Source organism: Triturus cristatus, chromosome 8 (genome assembly GCF_964204655.1).
Source record: "Triturus cristatus chromosome 8, aTriCri1.1, whole genome shotgun sequence".
Taxonomy (NCBI): domain Eukaryota; kingdom Metazoa; phylum Chordata; class Amphibia; order Caudata; family Salamandridae; genus Triturus; species Triturus cristatus.
This window is the reverse complement of record NC_140591.1, coordinates 104,561,000-104,579,248: the sequence shown is the minus strand read 5'-3', so window position 1 is coordinate 104,579,248 and position 18,249 is coordinate 104,561,000. Positions and strand designations below refer to the sequence as shown.

General features: G+C 42.4%; 1 protein-coding gene across 1 annotated transcript in view; it reads left to right on the top strand.

Moving 5' to 3' along the window:
- The window catches only part of GPA33 (glycoprotein A33), a 188,607-nt gene that overhangs the window by 145,892 nt on the left and 24,466 nt on the right, over positions 1-18,249 (top strand). Inside the window, exons 3-5 of the mRNA XM_085621109.1 lie at positions 3,896-4,109; positions 15,014-15,178; positions 16,851-16,967. Coding sequence (XP_085477235.1) covers positions 3,896-4,109; positions 15,014-15,178; positions 16,851-16,967 — 496 coding nt within the window. The remainder of the gene's footprint in view (positions 1-3,895; positions 4,110-15,013; positions 15,179-16,850; positions 16,968-18,249) is intronic.

The following is an 18,249-nucleotide window of genomic DNA, read 5'->3' as shown; positions in this document are numbered from 1 at the left end:
GAGCACTGCATCATAGTCTCCTGATTCTGCACATGTTCCAACACAGAAAAGTTGTAAAAAGGTAGGTAAAATCCTCTGTGTGAAGGCATCCCCTTGCTCTCCACCTGCAGCTGCAACAGAGCCTTAGTGAAGAGCGGCCATCCCGCACGGTGCTGAGCCATGCCCCACAGTTCTGAATTTTGAAAGGTACTCTATCGCTCTTTTCAAGTTATTGGTAGACTGCTTGATTTGTGGTAGACAAAAGCAAGGTTTGTGCTAATATCCGCGGAATGACCTGTAAAAACTGGCCCATCGAAAATTAAAACATGCCCACAAACAGCCAAAGACCGATCCCCGTGCTCGCCTGTCAGACCAGCTCTTCTGGCACTCTCAAAGTGTCCTATAACTCAGTCCAACCATGGGCTGCTGGGATATTACATTTGAAAAGAGACGAACTAAGTTGTGCTCATTTGGTGGGCAATATCTCATCAGCCCCTGGTCACCTTGGAGGCCATGGAAAATATCAGCCCACACATTTAACACAAGCATATAGAGCCACGAGACAGGACACAGACATGAGGAAGTGAACCCACCTGTCGGAGGGCAGCACTGGAAGACATGCCAGGTGCTCTGAAATAGTGAGGAGATGCTCTGCGGAGGGAAGTTGGGTGAGAAGGGTCACCAAAACAGAAATATATATATTTTCTGAAAAAAACAAAGGTCACAGGGACCTATTCACAAAACCATAGAAATTCTGCAGTTCTAGTTAGCTGCGCTAACTATAACTTACACAGCTGCAATGCACTGCTTATGACCTCACATATTACATCACTCTTGACATGGTCAGTGAACATCACTGATGACATCATGCAGTGAGTGTAAGTGTGTTGTAACCGTTTCTGACACTTAAATATAGATCTACTAAGCTACTGCATAAGTTAAATTACTATTGTTTCTGTACTATTTCTAACATGTTATTGATATATAATCCCATTTTTAAAGCGAGTGTACTGTTTATCAGTGTACTAGCCTCTACACTGGCACATGTCACCTGCTGATTTATGTGTATGGTAGTGCTATTCAAAAAGTTGTTCATTGAGACTTCTCGCCAGTGATGGCTGAGTATAGTTCTGTTTTATGACATATTGACCAGTTTCCCTAGACCTTTCCTTTGTGATGAATGACTGTAGTAGTAAGTTGCAAAAAATGAATCTCTTCACTAAGAACTTTCTCTAGGGTGATGGCTCAGTGTAGTAGTTCAACAAAAGGAGGATGCTGTAAGTGAAAGAAATGAGAAGCTGTCGGTCGTGACCAGGAAAGGGGCTTATAGACTCGATCGGGGGATGCTTATGATCAAAAGTGATTGCCCTCACACACCCAGATGGGTATCCTGCTTCATCGGGCTGCTCCTCTTTGGGCCGGCGGTGCGACCCCCAATGGATCCCTCAAGGGGGCTCTTTGGCGGAGATCTTCCGATTTTTAGCCGAAATTATGAATGTGAGGATGTTGCGAGTGTAGGGTTGTGTGCTAGGTGATTTTAAACTTGCCAAGGGGTACAGAGAACGGTTTTAATTGGGTGGTCCCCTTGACAGGCGTAAAACAAAGGCACTGTCACAGCAGCCAATAAACCTTGACAGCTCAAAATATGTGAAGTTCGGTCAACATGTTTCATGCCTAATGTCCTAACTGGATCTTAGGCATTTCTTCAGGACCAAAACGTTGATGCCTACCCTACACCTGATTAGGAGAGATGGTGTGTTAAATAAATGTGCCCAATCAATATTTGTCAACCATACCTGCAAAGCTACAGGCCGGCGAAGTTCTGGCCTGTAAGAGAAAAGAGACCGCTAATCCAAGGTGTCACCACTGACTGAATGGGTTGGTACTCCCTCAATACAAGTAGTATGCCTTTGAGTGAAAAAAACATGCTGAGGGCGCTCTGTCGCCCTGCAGTGAAGTGTACACAGTAAAGCAGGTGTCCACATGTGGAAAACTCAGCATAACACAACAAAACACCAAATGCATATATAGGGTATGGTACATTGTAGGGTAGCATATTCCAAAAGTAAGGAATAGGGATCTTATCCCCCAACATGACGGCCACATCTTTTATGCTTTCCGAGAGCTGGTCTAGTCACTGCTGGCTCCAAACTGGAAACCACCACACCCTTGATTGCTTCAGACCACACACCTGAGACCAACCCTGACACATTTATAAACCCTCTCCTCTGCATCATTCACTACCTCCAGGTTGTCAGAGGAGGGTAGGTCGCGGGATAATTTCCGCCCAAGTACTACTAAACCAATACTATGTATGTTACCTTTTCTATCTTGTGCCCTTCAGCTACCTCCAAATTGTTACACCTATTTTTACCAATGTATCTCCGCAGCTAAGCACATACTCTGCCGATACCTAAGGGCACAGTTACCACTCTATTAGGGTAAGATCCCTATTCCTTACTTTTGAGATCAAAGACAAGGGGGGATGTGTGTGCCCAAACATACAGACATTTAAGATCCAGGGAAAGTGGGCAATTCCCCACACCCTTTGGAATGAGAAAACTATCTCACTTCTATCTTTTTCTCTATCTAGCTATCTCAACCCTGGACATAAACATAAGTATTGTTTTTCATACTGGGACTTGAATTAGCAGACCTTGGGTAAAAAATTCTAAGTTGATCTTAACTTAGACTCCTCTCTCCCCATAATATTTCTTGCCCAGAGCCCCCAAAATACCTTAAGAGGGCACTGCCTAAACACAAAATCTCCTTTTCTGCTCCAGCTGACTGGAGTGCCCTAGGAAAGGAAGGACTGCCATCCTCCACTGAACTAATCACTAGAACAGACATCGGGCTCAGATGAGTTCCTCGAGTCCCATCTGATTCAAGAATTGACGTTGCACACCTGGAATGCTGTGTGCTTAGGACAGATGCCCAAAAGTAAACAAAATGTTAGTGTCCAACTGTGTGCATAAATTACTTAATTTTTCATAGATACCGGTAGCTTCGGGCTGTGTGTGACGACTTAATTGACATTGTCAATTAACATGGAGGATGAAAGTGTGGACGTTGACATTCATTTTCCTTTATTCTACTGGTTTCTGAGCTGAATTGACGTCTAAAGCAGGGACGTTGGATGCAGTTGTCTCTGTGGTGGGTGGAATGTGCAGTGATATCCTTATGTGTGGTGCTGTAAAGAGCCATAGCGTGAATACTGCATTCTAAATAACTGCTATGACGTGTTAAAACAAGACGTCACATCCTCGCCGCCAGTGTTGAAAACCTACAAGAAGTCTTGTTTTGATTTTTTTTTTTTATTTAGTCTTATGTATACACCACCAACAGTGCAGCCTGTCAGTCCAGCTCAAAGTCTCCAACTGTCCATTCAAGGAACATTCCTACCATCGAGACTGTGAGCATTCTTGGCATGAACTACCCATTCTTGGCATGAGACACAATAAGCAATTAAATAGATATGCATAACAATTACAACACATAACAACAGGGGGAAGCAATAGTTATTTCTCACTGTTGTTGCATAGGAAGGGGATGTGCTTGCACCCCCTCTGTTTCCACTGCATTTCCTGTGTCTACAGATACCTAATCCGAGTGGTGTGTCTTGGCTAGGTTTGTGCTATAGAAATACTACATACATACATAGGGTTTGGGGTTCAGATTCTTACAAAATGGGAGACAGTCACTGGTGAAACACATTTTTTGGCGGTCATCTGTTTTGAACATTTCTTTCAACATGTTACAGACCTAGTTGATGACATTATGGCGGTAATGCCCTTAATCTGTCTGGCTTCTCTATGTACACCTTTTCTTATGGTGCTCCTGTGTCTGCATCATTCATTGAATTGTATGTTGGTGCTGTGTTTGTCTCCATTTGTATTTTTATTCTTTGTTGTTTCAGGCTGATGTGCTCGTGTATTTCTTTGGTCAAGATCTCAGTGTCGGGGAGCGGTACACTGGTAGAGTGCAGTTTAGCGGCCAGCCAGATAACGGTGACCTCTCCATTACCATCAGCCAGGTGAACATGGCGGATAATGGCACGTACCAGTGTGAGGCACAAATACCCAGGGACACTACTGGCACTAAACTTGACAAGGTCGACCTTCTTGTGCTTGGTAAGAGTTTATCAATTTCTTCAGATGGCCAGAGATGTCCTTTCCTAACTTGTGAGCATCCATCAAAGCGGTCCATATGGACAAATACTACACAGAGAGGGAGGATAGATAGATGGGGGCATCCTTGAAAACAGATGTACTGGGAGGAGGTGAGTGGGAAGTAAGATCAAATCGGCAGCACTCACTGCTCCGTGTCTGATTGATGCTTCCTTATGCGAAGATGAAAATCTTAAGTCGAAAATACATCTTTTACTTTATGTAAAGTACACACTACAAGGAAGTTATGGACTACATTCGAAATACCCATGCAGGCTAAGAGGTGAGGCAAAACGTTTGGGGGGCTCCCACTCTAAGGTTGACGGGTCTAACAACCCAGAAAGCTATACATTTCTGAAAATTAGAGTAGACACAATACTTAATTCAGGAAGGTATCATTTGTGTAGATCACTTGTGGGTTTCCCAGAGAAACAAATTTACTGATGAAAGATTTTCAAAAGTTCTGAACCATTACGTACTGGTTGCAGGAATATTTAAAGTTTGCTAGTTGTCCAAAAACACATGGCACACAGAACCATCAACTAGACTGCTGCTTATAATGATGTTTCATTGTGTACTGACCTTACATCAAATAATTTGTTAAAATCGAATGAAAAAGGAGTATGACGGCAACCCATTCATTTATTAAATGTGCCCTGGATGGTGGGTCATGGTTGTTTTGTGTAAAGCTCTACATTTGAGGTTACCTATATGGTCATGTGATTAAGAGACAATCTTCCAAAATATGGTCTATTTTACACACTGGCTCACAATTGGAAGCCACAAATACTAACAGATGTTCAACTCTTCAGTGTTCCCACACTTCTCCAAATAAAATTGGTACCTTACTTTTGTGGGTGGACCCGAATGCGCAGAGACATATCTTTGCCTTGAAAATTGATCCATTTTGACTGTCAGAATTTGGTCAAGGGGATGGCCACTTACCCATGGAAACCTACTAAAACCAGACACTTCTGGAAGCTAGATAGGCAAATAAATGGTGGCGTGACTTGCATGTACCCCACTATGTTTTCTTACCAGAATTTCGTTCAAGCATCAAACTGTGGGTAAAATCAGTTTCCTCTCACATCTGTGGGGAGAAAGTTCCAGAATTACAGGACTTCACATAAGTCCTACCATTCTGTATTCCCAAACTTTTTGCGATTAGAAGGCCAGCTAGCCCGCCGTGACGAGAAATGCTCCAAAACGATGACAAATAACGTTTTTTGCCTTAAAAAGTGACCCATTCTGGCAATGTGTCAGACAACCATGGACTCCCCTCAATGTCTAGTATTCATAAATGTCTGGGTTTAGTAGGTTTCTATGAGTGGCAACTGAGCTCGGGCCCACAAACTATCAATTCACCCTACATTAATTCAGTATTGACTTAATTTGCATGCATTGTCAAACCGTACCTTCCCCGTAGAAACAGCACATACTTAAATGGCAGAAAAATATTTTTGAGCGAAGCACGAGGATGATAAATGAAGTAAAATATTGAATGTTAAATAAATGTTACAAATACTTAATAATTTTTTAGATTCAATTTTAACTATGGCATTGAAACTGTGACGGGAGATAGACTCCTGCACACATAATGTGGCATGCTTCATCATTAGTGAGCACCAGGAAGCTTCCTTTAGTGTTACCTAGCATTTGTAAAAATGGACCAGTGTGCAGAGTTTACAGGGGGGGGCCTTTATGCATGGTGAGAGAGATAGGTGTGCTTGTAGCATGAACTATGAGTACTGACGGGCAGTGTGATTGCAACAAAAAAACAAGCGTAAAAAATGCAATAGGTCTCGCCTTTCATCAAGTTAAAGCCATTTGCTTTGCTATACAATACCATTAGCAAACCAAATGGCTTTAACCTAATCAAAGGCGAGACCTATTGCATTTTCAATGCTTGTTTGTTGGGCCCATTAACTGAAGCATTTGCCTAGAGAAACAACATATTGTTGAAGTGTGAAGGGCAAGCTGGACAGTTAGTATTAAATCCCTTCATTTGGAAGCAGTGATGGATGTGTTCACTGCTGACGCAAGAACCCCTGGCATCTAAGGTGGGCTCTCTGAGTCTTGTCTGGGATTGAAAGCTGCATCAGTGATTTACTTTCAGAGCAAAAAGTGTTTTGTGCAGAAATGGTGGACTTCTCACAGTGCCAAATCCACTTTGTGTCATGCAAGTGTTTCTGAGGGAGGGTCACATTAAACACCTATAGGTTTTGAGGTAAAGTCTGACCTGCTAAAGTAGCCAGACTGAACTAGCGTATAATGGAAGAATCAAAAAACAAACTGATGGGTGAAATGCTTGAATTAGTGGAAGCAGACACAAGCCACGGGAAAGCATTTAGTTCCCCAGAAACAGATAAACTGCTTGTCTGACCCTTCTGCAGCTGTCCATGCATTGGGGTTTTTATAGGACATGTCAAACAGAACCAATCAATATTCCAATAGCTTATGGTTTGCACAGTGAACAGGACCAATGCTTCTTCAAAACACCAAACCGCGTCTGCATCCATGTGAAAGTTATGTGCATCAGGTAAGCATCTGTGCCACAGGAGGACCAGTGCATAACTCATGCAGTGTACCTTGCTGGACATATGTCCTGCAGTCTCCATGTAAGACAGCAAGTCCAGCGTTGCTGTTTGTTGCTTTAATTTTAGTGACCACAAACCCACGTGGCTCAGAGAGGCCGGCCCTGATCTGAGATCACAATAGTTTTTTTAAGGATCATAAGCCGCACTATGCTTGCGGCAACTAAATAAACAAAGTATGAACTTCTCTCAGTTGATTGTTTGACCAAAACTAAATGCAGCAGCATGGCCGCCAGTGTGCCAGCATGTGCCCTGCTGTTTCTATCACGCGAACGACAGACAGGCACTACCCAATACCTGCTTAGTTCACCTAGGCTCAGCGCAAGCAGGTGCTCAAGGTGCCAAAAATGTGTGATAATGTATTTTTAATGCAGTGATGCGGACCACCACATTAAAATACGTTAGTCTAACGCTTGATGCGTGGTACTTGGCAGGGATGCACATCCTAAGTAGAAAATCTTCATTTAGCAGATCTCTGCCATTTTTAAAAGAACAGAGCAGCACAAGGGTGTGTTAAACACCCACCATTAACCTTTTAAATGCTACAATCACATTTTATTTTGGTACAAACATGCCACCATGCATTCGCTTTCTTGACAATGGAACGGACGGAAGGGCTTGGAAAGAGATTTGAGTGCTAGGAAATTAGACAGGGAGGCGCAAGAAATAATGAAGAGTTACTCGAAAAAAAAATAAAGGAACGGGTTTGGCAACTTAAGTTAGGTGCTGAAAAGAAGAGAGGAATTCACAAGGCAGGAAATGAAAGCATATTTCTTTATAAGAATTGGAAAAACGCCAACCCAGTGATTTTTGTAAGGAGCTAAAAAGAGTAAATACCAATGACCACTTATTTTTCCCCCGTTGTTTAAAACATTGGAATAAAAAAAAAAACACCTGAATTCATGACAAGCAAACTGAAACCAGGGAAGCCTAATTATAATGCATGTGATTCTATTCCTTTCTCAGCTTAAGAGACCATGCCATGCAGCTACCGGTGTCTGCTTGAAGTAGAAGAAATGTAAGGGCATATGTTTCAGAGCCAAAACATAAGCGGTGATACATTTTATTCACACTGTACGATGCCCACTCACCATGAAAGCTGCAATTTCTCAGAAACCATTACACTGAAAGCCTAGTTTGCCGTGCATCATTCAGGCCTCGCAGTATCAGCAGCAGGGGAGGTGGAATGAGGGACTGAGCTCCACAGCGCTCTGTCAGTGAACGGTCTTCCCTTGCACCTGAAGCTGCAAGGACACTGGTTACGAGTATCACTAGCTGGGCTGGTTATATTTTGCTCCACCTTCCTTCCTCCTCATCCCAGATCCAGAGCTGCCTACTGCAAGATGCTCCTATCCGGAGGAAGCAGGCTGTAACAGGCACTGTAGGTGGCAAAGTGAGCTAAAGAATGATGATGGATTTAACCCAGATCAGTGACTGGGGGTGAGTGTTTGAAAAGTTTCAGCACTCTGTCCATCATCTCTGTGTTTGCATAGTAATGTGAGTGACAGAACCACAGATCAATAGGTCAATGGATAAAATATATATGTGCGTATTCACTGAAAAAACAAAGGTTAACGTAACTTCATATCTAGGAGAATTTGCCACTGGCAACATTAAAGTTTTTTACTAAAAAAACACAGAAATTCACCTATTCAACTTAGCGGAGCTAACTATAACTTGCACCTCCCCTTGCAATCCTTATGGCATTGCTTATTATATCACTCATGACTTGTTCTATGACATCAGTTAGGATATCACTGTTGGCATCTCAAATGACATCATTTATGACATCACTGATGAAATCATCCAAGCTTCTTTTGTACACATTGCTCTTTAAATGGGTATACCATTAGAGCTCTGAAAGTGTGTGCAAAATAGCTCAGAATAATATGAAGATCAATGCTCCTGTCATACAAGCTTGCTTTATCTGAGGGTTGTATGCTTTTGTAATGTTGACCCTATACCATACGCTTCATGGGTAGCCGAGTTCATGTTGACCATGAATCACAGATGAAAGGATAACCTATCCTGCACACTGTGTTCAATCTGTATACAACTGTTCAAGGAAAACCAAGTTCCTCCAGATTCTCAAGCCTGTTACATGACTAATGCCCTACTACAGACAGTCTTTACCTGTATCAAATCCCTAACAGGCACTGAACCGTTATTAAGAAATAAAGTGGATATGAGTAGAAAAGTGGGTACTGTTAACAGTGTGTACTCTACGGAGAGAGTTAACTGTGTACCACACTGCTGCTCCACTGTAATATATGGGGCCAGAGTTTGGGGTTACTGTGACATCTCAAACCTGAAAATAAAGAAAATGTGTTCCTGAGAAGGCTGTCTGTACCTAATGGCCTTTCCATATTCCTCTGTCACACTGAAGTAGGCTTATGTACCCTCGAAGTTCGTATCAGTCTAGCCCTGCTTATGCTATGGTATTGAGTTTGGTCCAAACACGAGGCTTTGCTCAATCAGGAAATGAGTGATCATCTCGGAATCATCCTTCTAGGAACCCATGGCTCAGATATGTACACGAGAAATTGATAGCAACAGGGCGATCTAATTGTTTTGACAGACCGCATAATTTCTTCACTGTCTCCAAACAGCAGTTGAAATGGGATTATGTAGCCCTATGTAAAATGCGCAGAGGTAATTTAGGGAAGGAAGAGGGTGATAAGATATCTCCCGCTAGTGACCACAGATTCTATAGAGCCTTATCTCCTGCTCCCACTCCAACATCACCAAAGATTTTACTTGGTGAGGTTCAGGTTTTATGTAGCACACTTTTTTGTCTCATATCGTAGTAATGTTTATTCTGACTCTGCCCTTGAACTAGGTCCCTAAGAGTCATGCTCAATTCTGTCCATGGTACATTTTTTCTTCTTTTATCATTTATATGCTGAGCTCAAGAAGAAATTCTTAATCCCGCTGATGAGGAGCTTAAATATCAGGAGGTGTAGGCCTGCCCGATTTCATCTTCAGCTTTTATAAACTGAATTTGTCTGTCTTTTGATTTACAATTTTATCCAGAAACGGTGAGACTAAAATCTTGTGAGAAAATAGAATTTTATGATAATCTCGATATTGTGACACTTTGTAGTACTCTATCTGGAAGCTTCTGGGATATACGAGCTTTCAGTCTGCATTTTAACATTTTTGCACATTACACTTTTGTCGTTTTCTACCCTAGTCTGCTTTTATGCGATTTATGTGTTGATATGTTTTATTATGATTCACTGTGATATTTCTTTCATGGTTTTTTAAACCGAATAAAGATTATTCTCATTCTGTGCCACACTCTTTGCAAACAGTGAAACTCTGGTGAGAAATGCACCACAGAGTATTAAAACAATAGTATCTCCTAAGCATTCTATGCAAAACGTATCCAAAGCGCGACTATTCACTTAAAATAACTAAGCTCTGAAGGTGCTAAAGATCGTACTACCTGCAGCCTTTATACTGTGGTGAAAACTTTACAGATAGCCCATCTTCTGAAGCAAATCAAGCACATGTTCAAAAGTTAGTACATGGTGCACACAGGCTTCTATGTTAAGTAGACATTTTCATGCTGAGACTAGTTTGTCTAATACATGGGTACTTGCAAACATTTATCCAGGGGCCAAAAGGTTTGTTTAGTGGTGTGACGGATGGCCACTCTGATGACAGTACAGAGTTGTCGGGCAGTGGTGGGTAAGTTTGGTGTAGGCAACGCATGTACATCTACTCTGTGAATTGAATTGCACATGTGGAACCAGAAAACCTGGGATCAATCCTGGCCTCCCCACTTGACCAAATTGTGTGATCCCAGGCAATTGTTTAATTTTACTTTCCCTTCATGATCACCTATTAAAGGACCTCAAAATGAAGGACTTCAGTATGTGATCCGTACACAACCTTTTCCTGTGTTTGATTTAAGAAACTACAATGTTATTCATGTACACTAGCAACCCTAGTGACCCAAACGGTGCACATAACCACTGACTTGCCTGTTGGTTCACTATTGGAATTGTTGCCAGGGGGGGGGGGGGGGGGGGGGGAAGCGTGAATGTTTACAAATTCATGTTTGAAAACTATCACTTTTATAGAAAAATACTTCTGAATGCACTGATGTGTTCTGATTTACTAAGGTGAAACGGTTCTGCATGTTAATGAAACGAACTTCTGAATTTTGAAGATCCTGCTGCAAGTTGTTTTTATGAATGAATGTGTTCTAAAGGTAGGCAGTGGGGCTCCTCGAGTTACTTCCCATCTTTAACAGCAATTGACCTTTAAATAAATGCCTCCCCATTTATTTAACATATTTTAATGTTAGTGCTATGTCGAGTAAAGACCAGCCCCCAGTGCTGCTGTTGACCGGAGGGCTGTACATAAAGGTCAGGAGTGCGGCATGCGCGCCCCCGGCCATACTCAGAGTATCACTGATCTAATAACTCCAGGCTGCTTACAATACTTAGTATGTAGTACGTAGAATATTTGCCCTGCTGGAAACATTTTCTGCAGTACCAAAAAATATGTGTCGAACAGTAAGGGCCACAAGTTGTCCACTGTCACCTGCACACATGGTTACTCTTCAGTGCACATATTTATAACGTGTTCAATACCTCTACACACCTTTGCGGTGTTAGGAGCACATGTGTTTTGTAAACATACCCATTAGTGTAGGAGTGTGGATGGATGGATGGATGGATGACTTTATTGATGGATGGGTAAATCAAATGATGGATGCATGCATGTATTGATGGATATATGAATGAACAGATGGATGGAATGGGCAAATATTGAATGATGGCTGGAAGAATGAATGATAGAATGTAAAGGCGAAATAATGGAAATGAATGAATGAATGTATAGATGCTTGGATGGAAGAGACAAGGAGCTAGTCTTTGGAGGGTGCTTCTTTTGCACTCAGAGCTAGGGGGCCACTTATTTTTCTGGCTACTCCCTTTGAGGTTCCGTGAAAACTGAACCCGTGTTTCTGAACTAATGGTACCGTGACGATTCTGGTATTAGTGAATCGCAAATGATGAGTTTAGTATGTGCAAGCGTTTTCGCAACGCTGCACTGAAGGGTTCGTCCTGTATTGCTGGTTTCCGTGTTCGAACCTACGAGTTCCATTTTGTGCACGACGTCCATTTTGTATCATTGCCCTCACATAGTCAGTGAATGGGCGATGTCCGAACGATGACCCTGGTTAGGTAACCTAACGAGGACACGTATTCCCTAGTGCGCGTTCTGCTGAATTCTGCATGACTTGGCGAAAGCTGACTCTGTCGCCTGAGGCGGACCCTGCCGCACTGGTTTTCTGTCTTGTCCTGCTTGAGCAAGATTACTGACCCTGATACAATAGACCACACTTCTTTTATTTGCCTACGAATATGTCTTATCTGACTCTTCTATTTTCTGCATCTGTTCCTGTATTTCCCTTTAGCCTTTTATGATGAGGAGGTGACCAATTTTATTATGGGGCGGTCCGGCCTTTCAATAGAGGTATGTCAGAATTGTGTGATTGAAGGCCGGACACCTGGAGATGGGAATGTGATGTTGTGTGATCTTATTGTCTGGAATACAGAAACGGGAATTATTGTAAACTTGCAGGAATGTTTGCCCGAAGCATAACACTCAGTATTTAAGGAGCGACCTGCTTTGTACAAATCGAGCAGTCTCCTTAGAATCTATCTCGTATGATACTTCTGTGACTTCTGTTCCTGACTGCAGTCCTTTAAAGACGATCTTTTGACGCCAGAGGAGGAGTCCCGTGTCTGTTTGTTTAGTACGCCAAAACAGGTGAACCCCGAAGGTTTCAGGTGTTGTCCCCTGGCACCGCTGGGTCTTAGAAATTGCCCAGTCCTTCAGTTGGCGCCCAACGTTGAGCGACATCGAGCGGTCCCGGTCCTAGCCTGAAGATTGTGAGGAGCTTCGTGTGAAATTTCCGAGGGAGGTGCACCCCACTTCATCGATCCATGTATGTCGCATAAGTGGTCCGAAGGTCTTTCCCCGCGAAGGTTCCCGCTTCCAGACTGCAGCAAAGGACTGGCGCCCTGACTGTCGACCTGTTTTGGAGCCTGGCGTAGTCCTTAGTACGGCGAGACGATAGACGGGTCTTCCTGGTGATGTAATTGATCTTTCAGTTAAGTATAAGTGGGTCGCTCCCAGTCCTTAGGTTTGTTCTTAGTTCTTGGAGTCCTTAGTTTTGTTTGGTAACTCGAGTTCTTTGGTCCTTAGTTTTGGTTTGCATGGTTCCATTGCATTTGGTTTAGTTTGGTCCTTAGGATTATTTGGTAGCTGCAGTTCCCAAAAACCGAGGGTCTCGTACATTTACGAGTGTATCGGTAGAGATAGCCCCTCGAAGTTTGAAACTCGGTTAGTGAACGAAGATGCCTAACCGTAGTCTTGATTTCTTGTCTTGTCTTGGATGTTGCAACAAGGATTCCCAATTGGAGGACTCTTGTCCGATACCTCCGGTTGGAACTCCGACTTATGAGCTCTATTCGAAGCATGGTGTGGGCCCTATCACGTATAACGAGGTATGGGTCCGCTATACGAGGACAGATGGTGTTCTCAGATGGCCACAACATGGTCGTTTTGAAACTGCAATTTTGGATAATTTGGAAGCGAAGTTATTAAGAAGAAAGCCCGGCCGGCGATGTTTGACTCCTTTCGTCTATGGCGCAAAGAAGCCAAGCAGAAAGAAATCAAACAGGCTAAAAAGGATAAACGAGAAAAAGGTGTCACGATTATGCAAGCTGCTAGGCAGTTTAAGGAAGATGAAGAAGAGAAAGCGATCGAGATTTTCACTAGACAACATAGCATGGCAATTGATAAGTGCTACCCTGTTTTGCCATCATGTCCCGATAAGCCGATAGAGGACCCCGAAAAGGATCCTCTGATGTCTTATTTATTGAAGTCGCCACCTCCTTACGTACAGTGTGCTAGAGCCCTTTTGGTTCCCCCTGCTGTACAACCGGCTGCTGGTCAGCCTTTGGTAGTTCCTCCCCCACCACCTGTTCCTCAGCTGGGTTATGTTCCTCCAGCACCCCCTCTTCCTGGGTTGCCTCTTTCGTCTTTAACTACTACACCTCACCTTACTACATCTGTTACTCCTGTTTCTGTTACTCCTTTTGCTCCTTTGCTTTCATTGAATGCTGTCTCTCCTGCTCTTATGTCTACTTCACCTTCCGTTCGTCGGCGAGAAACCGACACCGTCCCTAGTTTTCTGACTCCTCTTTTTGGGTCGCTAATTGCGCCCGTCGTTTCTGATTCTATGCAGAGACGTAGCCAGCTCCCTGATTCCGGGGAACGAGCATTATTAGATTCGATGGCTCATAGGTGGATTTTGAAACCCGATCGGTATAGTTGTCGTATAGTTTACGATACATTTTCTCAATGGAATGAACCGACTCAGAGGTATGTGTTTGAGGAGATGTGTAAATTGTTGCGAGATGAATGGGACAACGACGAATTAGACTCAGCCCCTACTGAAATGCTCGAACTCCAGAGTGAATTTGCGAAAGGTATGATAGTGGGTTCTGAAGCTAGACATGCGTTGGAACGGCTTCTTGCCTATAGGTCTGTACTACCCTCTAGAGCTTTGTTTGCGAATGATTCTTCGGCAACGAAGACATTAGGACAGTATTGTATGAGAGAGGTTCCGCCAGTATGGCGTGATGCGGTACAGGCTGATGCAGGGAGAGGTATTCAGGCCGCTCCAGCACATTTTCAGAGAGTTTGGATACATGTCCCATGGAAAAAGTCTGAAGTATTAGCATTAAAACAGACTTTGCAAGACACCCGTAAGAATCCTGCTGGTTACTATAAGGAATTGTCCCAGACAGTGGACGCTTGTATTATGAACATTGCAGATATTGAGATGTTGTTTGGCAATGTAGTGCCACAACCGATATGGGCAAAGATCCGCCATGAGGATCATCAGAATGAGTTAGGTGGTACCTGGGCTGCTATTTTAGCTGCGGATGCTCTCCAAGTAGGAGGTGCGAAGCCTGAGCCCCTAGTAGCGGAGTTACGAAATAGGATAGTTAATTTGATGAAGACGTTGATGCCAGCGTTGAGAGTAAACTGGGATAAGTTGTCGGCTTGTGACATGTCCAGAGTAGTTGCATGAAGTTGCTCGCTTGTCTTGTTGGGATTGGATAAGTGGTACAGGCCAGAGGTAGGATTTAATGTGCAGCCTTTGATGATGCTCACTTACATCAAAAGAAGTGCAGCGCTTGTTTTACAAGTTTTGTATCCTCGTTTTTGTGTTTCTCTCTCTAGTCGCCCCATCCAAGCCAAAGCAGTCGATCATTGGGACGGTGGAGTACGGACAGGACATCATACTGAAATGTGAATCTGAGGAGGGCTCTCCGGTGCCCACCTACACCTGGCAGAGTTACACCGTGGCCAGTCAGCTGCGCCCGCTGCCGCCGACGGCTGTAGCAGGTAAGACCGATTCCTCCAGTCACAAGCTTGACATGAACTCACTACAGCAACTGGTCTTACGGGTATTGGGTCAAAATGTCTACCAATAACAATTTGAGCTGCACAAACTTTGAGTGAAAGAGTAAACAAAGAAGTGAAGACGTTAGTCACATGTTGAACAATTTTTAAACATTGCATTTTAAAAAAAAACATATTTCCTTATATTAAAGGAACACGTAAAGAGTAAAACATTGTAATTATTTAATTAAACTTAGGAAAATATTTGAAAAGAGGATGAACTGTGGTGAAAATTGTTAGATTGATGTCCCAGTGAGGACAAGAGGAGTGAAGGACAGGGGCTTAACCTGAGGGGGTGGGGTGGATATCACTCCTAACCCTCCCCCATACACAGATGGTGTCAGGTTGTGATAGCTGAACATGTGCTTAGAGGAGCAAATCGGGCTGGACATTTTGGGGAAAACTGGTACATAGTGATGTGAATCTACACTGGGGGAAATCACGTAAACACACAGATGGTGTAGGGAATTGTGTATCAGTGGAAATATCTGGTAAACTAATGCCTCAAACATTGCAGGAAGGGAGGAGTTGGGGATAGGATATAGATGTAAAAACTACTTTTAAAACTTTTGAGCTTTTTTCAATATTTTCTTTTTAAGAGGAAGAGAAGGGGGTTCTTTGTAGTAGGTGTTAAACTGCCAGGCATACAGTTTAGCAGCTGTTAACTCAAATTCAATGATTTTGGAGTAAATATTTTAATTGACGCTGTAAAGAGGAGGACACAAAAAGCGGAAAGCGCGGTATCTGTTTGATGATTAAAATATTGCTCCCTCTAATGTTCAGAGAACAGGTGTATCCCTTTTACCTTTTCTTCATATGAGAGATGTTTTCCTGGATGTCCTTATCTGGCCTGCTTTTGTTTTTAGGTCGAGCCTAGACAGCGCCTGTGCTGTCTGGAAGATCTGTTGTATGTGCTTGTGGGATCTGGAGATCAGCCCCAGGACTTGTCTGCTTCGGCTTTTGATTAGGGAGGTTTTTTTTCTGTTCATCTGCCTCTAGTTAACTGTTTTGATAGAAAACGACCAGTAGAGGGCAGTAAAATACCAGAATTGCTTTCTACTTAGGGACTTTCTTTTTTTATTTTTCTGGCAACTGCCTCTATTTAACTTTCTTGACAGAAAATGACCAGCAGACGTAAAACACCAGAATCACTTTAGCATCCCTAGATTCCAGGCCATAGAAACTTGTATTCAATGAGCACCAGTAGACAATAATATTTTTTTTCAAAACTTGTATTTTCAGTGATATGACCACAGATGGGGCTGATTTTATATTAAAAACAGAGCTTTGGACAATTCCTGGTGATACGCAGTTTTTCTCTCCATGTGTTACCATACCTGGCGTGTTCCCCAGTTTGGTGCTTACTTTCCCTCCATGTTAAGGAACAGTAGATGTTTCAGCACCCAGGCTAATGTGCTACATAGCTAAATACATATAAGGTCCCAAAGGCGAGACCAATTGCATTGCAAATGCTTGTTCAGACCATGATGCCAGGCCTGCCAGATGTCTCTATGGTGGGGGTAAGACTGCTTCAACAAGTAGTGTCTTATTGTGTTTAGTGGTGCACATTTTTACTCACGCTATTTGTAACACAATGTTTTTTGTTTTTTTGCAGACAAAGGATCCCTGACGTTGAAGAATATTTCAGCAGACAGCTCTGGTTTCTATCTTGTCTCGGTCAAAAACATAGTCGGCCAGGAATCCTGCAACATCACTCTAGCCGTGATGCCTCGTGAGTGTTGCTTGTCATGTACCTGCTTTAATAATGCCCTTGACCTGATTCTAGGAGTAATGGGGGACTGTTTAAATGGCTTCCTCAGTCCCACATTACTTTAGAAACATCTTACGCCAGAATGTGAGTGAGTGACCATTCGGGCAGAAAGGCGGAGGAGGGATGGTTAACTCGAGTTCTTTTGCATGTCTTCCTTGGTTTCAGACCATTGCTTGGATCTACTCCCAGATGGAAGCCATACTCTACAAACTCCTGTATGAGCTACTTACTTGCCCATGGTTGCTTGTGAAATTACTAATTAAAACAGAGCTCTCTTGGACTGAATATATTTACCAAAAGTCATTCGCCTCAACATTCAATCAATCCGGGCTCTCACATCAACCACAAAACCAGGCCCAAAGAACAATTATAAACACATTGATAAAAACTGAAAATAATATAAAAATATTTTTATTTAAAAAAGTTCTCCTTAGGAATTATTCATGATTAAAAACAAATTAGATCAAACAGATGACGCCAATATAATTACAAACAAATAATCAAAGTGTAAAATGCATGAGAGACAACAAACACGTGAAGCATTCAAATCATCGTGATACGGTTATTTCAAAAGAATCAATCCATTGAATAAATGTCCATCAGTAAATGATATGACTGGGCATGGACAGTTCCTTGAATATAACCTTAGAGTAAAACAAGAGTGTCAACGCGTTTTGGTGGCAATAAATTGAGAAGCCACCTTCATCAGGACAAGGGTAATAATTGTCTCTCTTAATGGTACATTTTGTGGCACACTTTCATGTCACCTAATTGAAAACACAAATATACAAAATCACAACCATATATTTTATCAACAATAAGAATAGAAATGCAATTCAATTTTTTTTATATAAAAACAGTTTCAAAAGGGTTTGACTGTAAATATCCAAATGTCCTCTTAAAACCAAGAACAGACCTAAGTAGATAAAATTTGTTTATAACTGTTGATTGGGGTTCGTATTTATCCTATCTTTCATTTCACATTTATACCCACACAGAGAGAGAGACACACACCACTCATTCATCCAACCATGTTATAATCTACTCACATCTTTAGAACCGATTGTCTATAATGGCACTGCTACAGTAAGCTTCATATATTGTATCATATTTTTAATCTTTTATATGAAGGAACACGGTGGGGATCCCTCACCTCTGTTTATGAATAAACAACTATGTTTCTAACTCACGGTGTCAGGTCAACCCTTACATATTCGTATCAAGGATGTGGTATATTATTATT